The sequence below is a fragment of the Phragmites australis genome, chromosome 4 (assembly GCF_958298935.1).
Source record: "Phragmites australis chromosome 4, lpPhrAust1.1, whole genome shotgun sequence".
Classification (NCBI taxonomy): Eukaryota; Viridiplantae; Streptophyta; class Magnoliopsida; order Poales; family Poaceae; genus Phragmites; species Phragmites australis.
Window position 1 is genome coordinate 27,086,068 of NC_084924.1, and position 8,211 is coordinate 27,094,278.

The window sequence follows — 8,211 nt, forward strand, 5'->3', positions numbered from 1 at the left end:
AATTTTAGCCACAGCGTTATAGCTTTAACTAAAATTTGGAATCGTAATCAAAGTACGCTAAGATGTTTTTGCAGGAGCATCTACGTTTTATACAAAGAACTTACAAGTCGTACTCGTATTGCTTTTGTTAGTTTCTACTTGAGATGTATCACGTCAGCTTCTTTGGGAGGCACCCTCAACTACCAAATAGTCCAAGCAGCTGAGATTTTGATATGCTGATCATAGAAGTCGATACCAACTAGAACAATGACTTATGGCTAACTTTATGTCCCAACCTTTCATGAGTGCTTCCTTAATCCCTTTGAGGCTCGAGCATACATTACAATTTTTAATAATAACCACAACAAATTTTAGTTTTCTAATAATACTAGAAATTTTTTCTGAAAAGCTCCTTCCTTTTTAAAAAATCCCCTTGCGGCATCCAAATCAGTGCAGCAAAGGTACACCGCAAGGACACAATAACAGAAACCCCAAAAATACAGGCCGCTCTGCACCGTAAGTGGTATCGCATTGCCTAATCATATCCTATCATACTCGTACATGTACAGAAATCAATCCAAAACTGGGAGCAGATTAGAGCAAAGCAAATGCACTACCAAAAATTACTAGTATTTCCCTCTGTCTGACCCACCATTTTAATAAGTATATCGGCAAGGGCGAAGATGGTGCGAGCAGAGGCCCACACCGCCCCTGCAATCCGTGTATAAATAGCACCCTGGGGCCGCCTCTCCCCTCACCAATTCATTCAACCTCCGTTCACCCCGTCCATTTTATTTGCGTTTGCCTAGTTTTGTAGGTGCGTTGTGTTTCTTGGGTTTCTTTGGAAGGCGGATTTCCTGCCTTCCATTCAGTCGCTCCTTCTCCTCTCCGAGGAAGGTAAAGGAATCGACCTCCTGTAATGGAGCTCTTGCTTTCTTCCTCTGTTTCTGCGTGCGTGCGTGCGCTTCAAAGATGCTCTGTTCCGGCGAAATGCTGACTGCCGGTGCTGTAATGCTCATGTTCGAGTGCGACGATGGTGCCGGTAGCAAGTAGGAACTGCACTCTGCTCCGCTTCTTGGACCCCTGATCGATGATCCAGGGGAGGTCATGCCAATTTTTTCCCGGGTTCTCTGAACCTGCCGCGAGTGTGCAGAGGGAGGTGCTGCCTCTGCTTGCAACTCTTGCCTTGCACCGATAGGAAAAAAAAAGATGATTTTTCGATGATTCTTTTTTGATAAGTTTTTCGATGATTCTTGCACCAGGGAAAACGTCAGAGCGTGAGATCTAGTGAATCTTTGGGTTTAACAACCTGGGTCAACGCCCACTTGACGAGATCTAGCAAAGGACCTTGCTTGTATGCGCAGGAACGATGGTGATCCTTCTGGATCTGGGGTTTAGCGAGCCTCATGCTCTGGGTTTAAGGTTTCATAATTTCTTTTCCCAGACCGAAGCTCTTAGAACGTTAGATCCGGTAGTGTTCTATGCTTGTTTCTCTTTCACCACATTTTTTATAGATTTTTTTTATCATGATAAGCTATTGTCTTTATCCGTTTCTCTGGCTCCGCATGTGCTTCTGTCTCGGGAACCGGCGACAGACCGACGGCTATGTGTTCTTGTGCTAATGACCATTGTTAACTTAGATTAATCCTGTCTTGTTTAGCATTTACTCATTACTTTTGATGATCTTAAATACTTTGTCATGGCCTGCAAGGAACCCCGACACCATGCTAATCTCGTTCAGAAGAGCATAGAACCAATTTGGAATGCTCTGCCGCGTCACTCTTTCTCCTTGCCCGCTTTGGTTTCAACGGCTCTTTTTGCGCTGGAAGCCATTGGTGCCAAACGCCAAGCTTTTTCGTCTTGGATACCAACGAACTTTCTTGTTGGTTTCTCTCATCAGATCAGTATAAATAGACACCTTCCCCCTTCACCATCCCTTGGCCTTCTGAAGTTTTCCTTCTCCATCTATTCTTGTATGCCTCCGATGCCTACTGTATCGATTGTTTCTTATTTCTAGGATTTTATTTGATTTTTTTCTTGCACATGTTTGTATTTTCCCCCTGACGTAGGTGGTGTTGCTTTCTTGCGTCCTTTTTCTCTTGCAGTTTCTTGGTAGAATGTCAAAGGTGGGGCAAGGCTGGTTGTTGACTGTTCGGTTTATGACTTCTTGGGGTTTTAGGATGCTTTTGCAGTCTGTGTCGGTGGATCTGAATGTTTTTGTTTCTAGACTAAAGCTTCAATCTGTGTTGTGCTGTGCAGTCTTGAGGACCCAAGAAGAGGTCATCAATGGGGGAAGCTGCCGGCGACCGTGTCCTGAGCCGCCTCCACAGCGTCAGGGAGCGCATCGGCGATTCCCTCTCCGCTCACCCCAATGAGCTCGTCGCCGTCTTCACCAGGTTCGCACTGATTTTCCTACTCTGCAAATTACTTTTTCGCACTCTTTAAAAAATCTGTCTTTCATTTTCTTGGTTATTAGTATTGTTTTGCGAAGGTGATCCTGTAGCCTGTAGATCCCGCTGAGTGATGGTTGCCTATACGTGCTTTTTTCCAGAGCTCCGTCAGATAATGTTAGATCTAGCATGATACTGACCTGCATGCATTCATTCCAAATCAATATTGTACTACCTCCGTTCTAAAATAAATATCGTTCTAGAATACGTGCAATCAAACTTTAAAAACCGACCACTAATATACACAAAACGATTAGGATTTGACACATAAGAATAATAGTAATGAATTTGTCATGAAAAATACTTTAATATCATCTATTTTTTATCAACTTCTATCAAAAGGTAGTTGTTAAAAGTAATAAGCAAACGTGCTTGTTGGAGATCGTATCGATATCCTAAACGACAAGTAAAAGAGAATAGAGGTAGTAGCACTAATATTCTTGATTAAGATGAATATTTTAATACATCCAAGAATTTGTTGAAACCTGGACTGAATGCTGATGATACATACACCGTGTCTTTTAGTACCGATTGTGAACTGCTATTAGATCTGGCCGGGTTACATGCACCGTGTCTTTTAGTACTGATTGTGAACTGCTATTAGGTCTGGCCGCATATGTATTTTTAATTTTTATATTCAATGCGATGTTGCTGAATGGAATGATTTGCAGTCTGCACTTATTATCCAAGTGCTTGTTACCAAAGGCTTCTAGAATATGATATTGCTAATCAGTTTGTATGCCTAGATCTGACATGATCCGTTCAACATAGACTAGATCTGATGTATAGGCATGAAGGAAATTTCGTGGAGTTTGGCCACAAGAGTGAAATAAGTCTTCATTTTTCGAATGGAATTTTCTGTTGCACCAACATGCTACATTACATATATCCATAGAGTAACCAGTGGCTTCTGAATTCTGATTATGTGCCAAATTATTTCTTGAAATGATATATGTTGACTTGACAGATCTGGCATGGTCTGAAGCTATTTGATAATGTTTTGTGCAGGCTGAAGAACCTCGGAAAGGGAATGCTGCAGCCCCACCAGATCATTGCTGAGTACAACAATGCAATCCCTGAGGCTGAGCGTGAGAAGCTGAAGGATGGCGCCTTTGAGGATGTCCTGAGGGCAGCACAGGTTTGCATCAGATTCATATATCATTGGACCACATTGTTCTTTTTCTCTTCTGCTCTGGTCCTAACCATTGGCAATGTTTTATTATACAGGAGGCGATTGTTATTCCCCCATGGGTTGCCCTCGCCATCCGCCCTAGGCCTGGTGTTTGGGAGTATGTTAGAGTTAATGTGAGCGAGCTTGCTGTTGAGGAGTTGAGTGTCCCTGAGTACCTGCAGTTCAAGGAACAGCTTGTGGAAGAAGGGTATAATTTGCACTTGAGAATTGGGAATTTGAGATATTAACTGATCATGCTTTTTTTTTGGTTCATATATGATAGCTGTGTAATACTTTTGATCTATATATTTCAGCACCAACAACAACTTTGTGCTTGAACTGGACTTTGAGCCATTCAATGCGTCCTTCCCCCGTCCGTCTCTGTCGAAGTCCATTGGCAATGGTGTGCAGTTCCTCAACAGGCACCTGTCGTCTAAGCTCTTCCATGACAAGGAGAGCTTGTACCCCTTGCTCAACTTCCTTCGTGCGCACAACTACAAGGGGATGGTGAGCCAGTATTTCATATAAACTATATTCCTTGATGATAGTTATGGGTTTTGAACTGGTTGGAAATGTAACTTTCTATGGTTTCTGCAGACCATGATGTTGAATGACAGAATCCGCAGTCTCAGTGCTCTTCAAGGCGCTCTGAGGAAGGCTGAGGAGCATCTGTCTAGTCTTCCAGCAGACACCCCATACTCAGACTTCCACCACAGGTACTGACTATGTCTTATATTATCACTTAATCTAACATTAAATCAATGAGGTTATATGGTAGTATTCTTGTGACTGATCAAAGTACTTATGATTGAAAAAACAGGTTCCAGGAACTTGGTCTGGAGAAGGGCTGGGGCGATTGTGCCAAGCGTGCGCAGGAGACTATTCACCTCCTCTTGGACCTTCTTGAGGCTCCAGACCCGTCGACCCTGGAGAAGTTCCTTGGAACAATACCCATGGTTTTCAATGTTGTCATCCTCTCCCCCCATGGTTACTTCGCCCAAGCCAATGTCTTGGGTTACCCTGACACTGGAGGCCAGGTAAAAATCTTTACCCAGTTTTGACATGGATACACACTTAGAGCACTAAACTTGTTCTCATCAATCTTTGTTTATGATTACCTATAGGTTGTCTACATTTTGGATCAAGTCCGGGCTATGGAGAATGAAATGCTGCTGAGGATCAAGCAGTGTGGTCTTGACATCACACCAAAGATCCTTATTGTAAGTGTGATATCTGACATGCTAAGAAAAAAATCTTTTAAGCTAAAATGATGCAATAGTGAAGCTTCTTTGGTTTTGCACAGGTCACCAGATTGCTCCCTGATGCAACTGGCACCACCTGTGGTCAGCGTCTTGAGAAGGTTCTTGGCACCGAACACTGCCAAATCCTTCGTGTGCCATTCAGAACTGAAAATGGAATTGTTCGCAAATGGATCTCTCGTTTTGAAGTCTGGCCATACCTGGAGACTTTCACTGATGTAGATACCTAACCTTGACTCCTTTCTATTTTGTTTGCTAAATATGAACTCTTTTTGACTCTTTTTTCAATTGCTGCCAGGATGTTGCACATGAGATTGCTGGAGAGCTTCAGGCCAATCCCGACCTGATCATTGGAAACTATAGTGATGGAAACCTTGTTGCATGCTTGCTTGCGCACAAGATGGGTGTTACTCATGTACGAACTATAGCTCCTCTGATTAGAAATCGTTTTGCCACCACCTGCTCATTGTGTATGTGTTGCCTTATTCCTTGACATGCAGTGTACCATTGCCCATGCGCTCGAGAAAACCAAGTACCCCAACTCTGACCTCTACTGGAAGAAGTTTGAGGATCACTACCACTTCTCGTGCCAGTTCACCACTGACTTGATTGCTATGAACCACGCTGACTTCATCATCACCAGTACCTTCCAAGAGATCGCTGGAAAGTAAGTGATATTTATTTACAAGCAAACTTTGCTGATAAAATTCCAGTTGTGGTCATGCAGTTGAATATCCTTGATCTAATGACATTTTCTGGATTTTCAGCAAGGACACCGTTGGTCAGTACGAGTCGCACATGGCATTCACAATGCCTGGTCTGTACCGTGTCGTCCACGGTATCGATGTCTTTGACCCTAAGTTCAACATTGTCTCGCCTGGTGCGGACATGTCCATCTACTTCAATTACACTGAGTCACACAAGAGATTGACGTCCCTCCACCCGGAGATTGAGGAGCTTCTCTACAGCAATACCGAGAACAATGAGCACAAGTAAAAATTCACTCATACCTAGCCTAAGCTGCATTGTCTGTGACACATTTGTTGCTGGTTATCTGACTATAATGCCTCTCTGCAGGTTTGTGCTAAAGGACAGGAACAAGCCAATAATTTTCTCTATGGCTCGTCTTGACCGTGTCAAGAACTTGACTGGTCTGGTTGAGCTTTATGGCCGGAACAAGCGCCTGCAGGAGTTGGTTAACCTTGTGGTTGTGTGCGGTGACCATGGCAATCCTTCAAAGGACAAGGAGGAGCAGGCTGAGTTCAAGAAAATGTTTGATCATATTGAGCAGTACAACTTGAATGGCCACATCCGTTGGATCTCTGCCCAGATGAACCGTGTCCGCAACGGTGAGCTCTACCGCTACATTTGCGACACCCAGGGTGCTTTTGTGCAGGTAACTACCAACACTGCGTTGTCATGGTGCAGAAAGATTCATAGCTAAGTTGTAAGTTCTCACATGCCTGTTTTTGTGCAGCCTGCTTTCTACGAGGCCTTCGGGCTTACTGTGGTTGAAGCCATGACCTGCGGTCTGCCGACATTCGCAACGGCCTATGGTGGTCCAGCTGAGATCATCGTGCACGGTGTGTCTGGCTACCACATTGACCCTTACCAAGGTGACAAGGCCTCGGCGCTGCTTGTAGACTTCTTCGAGAAGTGCAAGGAAGACTCCAGCCACTGGACCAAGATCTCCCAGGGCGGGCTTCAGCGTATCGAGGAGAAGTAAGCTGCTGCTGCACGCCCTTTGTTTTTCAGGGAGGGCTCTCTTTAGCTGTGCTAACAATCTCCTTGTACCTGTCTTGATTCAGATACACCTGGAAGCTCTACTCGGAGAGGCTGATGACCCTCACCGGTGTCTACGGGTTCTGGAAGTACGTCTCTAACCTGGAGAGGCGCGAGACCCGGCGCTACCTTGAGATGCTGTACGCCCTCAAGTACCGCACGATGGCCAGCACCGTCCCTTTGGCTGTGGAGGGAGAGTCCTCGAACAAGTGATGTGACCGAAACCTGAAACCAGGGAGCACTTGGAGTCGTGTTTTCTTCTCTCTTTCTGACGATTCGATTCAGAGATGAAAAGGAGTCTGCTTTTCCTTTCCTAGGCGTTTGCTCTTTCCAAGAATTGATGTGGGTGGGTGTTGCTGCTAGTCTGGTTTAGTTGGGGGTGAGTCGAGTCGAGTCGAGTCGGTGCTCCCTTGTTTCTTGGATGTTACTCGTCAATAAAAACAGCGGCCTTTGGTGCCATTTCTGAAATAACAGTAGCATCCATGATCCATGTGGTTTCCAAGGGAATTGAATTCATCTTGCATCACTTCATTTGTGCTCTGTTCTTATGCTCGGTCTAAGAAAAAAGCACCGATTATTGTTAAAGCTCTTAGTAGTGGTAAATTTGAAACACTTGTTGAACCTAATAAGATTAATTTTGATCTGTTGGTTTTTTTATTTTTTATAATGAGTGTAAATGTTGCTTGTTCTAGATCTAAACATCATGTTAAATACACTTGTATTTATTATGGTAGAGATGATATCTAGTTGAGCTTTTGATTAGTTTTAGATCCCATCTAGGTTAGTTACGACCCCGAACCTGTATAAATCTTTGTCCCTTATGCTTATTTAGCAAGAGGTAGTATCCCCGACTTTCATCACGTAACTAATCATCGACAGCTGACGGTGTCTGTGGAGATCATGACCAACGACATGGAATCTTCGCCATGAAACATGTCACCGACTCCACCCAAGATTGCGTCAACAACTGTCTACTTGGACGAAGGGTTCTACGACAACTTTGCCCTCTCGCCGGATAAAGATCCGATGATCGAATGGGTGGATTTGGAGACAACTTCCCTGATGACGAGTTTAGTGATGATGTAAGTTGTTTCATGGATGAGTGTACCAGGGCTTACAGTATTGAGCTTGAACCACTCGACAAATAAGATGATCATGCAAGCGATGTTCGTCGTAAGTCGGGATCTCCCCCGCGGCTTCCGACAACATGGATTGCCAAAGATCCTATCTGGAGGCATCCTCCTATGACAGGTCCATGATGGATGTAAACTCCTCTACTAGCAGAGCATACCCTCGAGAAGTTTTCACCATCGGGGATGGAAGCGTGATCGATCAAACCAGGGTGATAGCTCGATGGACCCACAAACTCCCATTGATCCGGCTGGGGAGATAAGACTCAACCTCGCCGATGGCAACGCCACACGACTAGATCCAACACCCTGCTGCAAATCTAGATCCTACTACCCCATACCACCAGCAAGATGTCGAACGCTTTAGATTTGAAGCTACTTAAAGACTCTTGGGTGTCTAGGATCTGCTCCTCCGATGACCTCCCATGACAGATCTCACA

At 44.4% G+C, this 8,211-nt stretch overlaps 1 protein-coding gene across 1 annotated transcript; it reads left to right on the forward strand.

The window, feature by feature from the left end:
* Window positions 1-717: 717 nt before the first annotated feature.
* On the forward strand, window positions 718-7,129 carry LOC133915974 (sucrose synthase 2-like). The gene is made up of 15 exons (XM_062359418.1): window positions 718-876; window positions 2,239-2,375; window positions 3,438-3,567; window positions 3,657-3,808; window positions 3,915-4,107; window positions 4,198-4,316; window positions 4,421-4,637; window positions 4,725-4,820; window positions 4,904-5,077; window positions 5,158-5,274; window positions 5,360-5,526; window positions 5,627-5,851; window positions 5,937-6,255; window positions 6,337-6,581; window positions 6,668-7,129. The coding sequence occupies exons 2-15, from the start codon at window positions 2,266-2,268 to the stop codon at window positions 6,852-6,854; spliced, it is 2,451 nt and encodes an 816-aa protein (XP_062215402.1). The 5' UTR covers window positions 718-876; window positions 2,239-2,265; the 3' UTR covers window positions 6,855-7,129.
* Window positions 7,130-8,211: the final 1,082 nt, after the last annotated feature.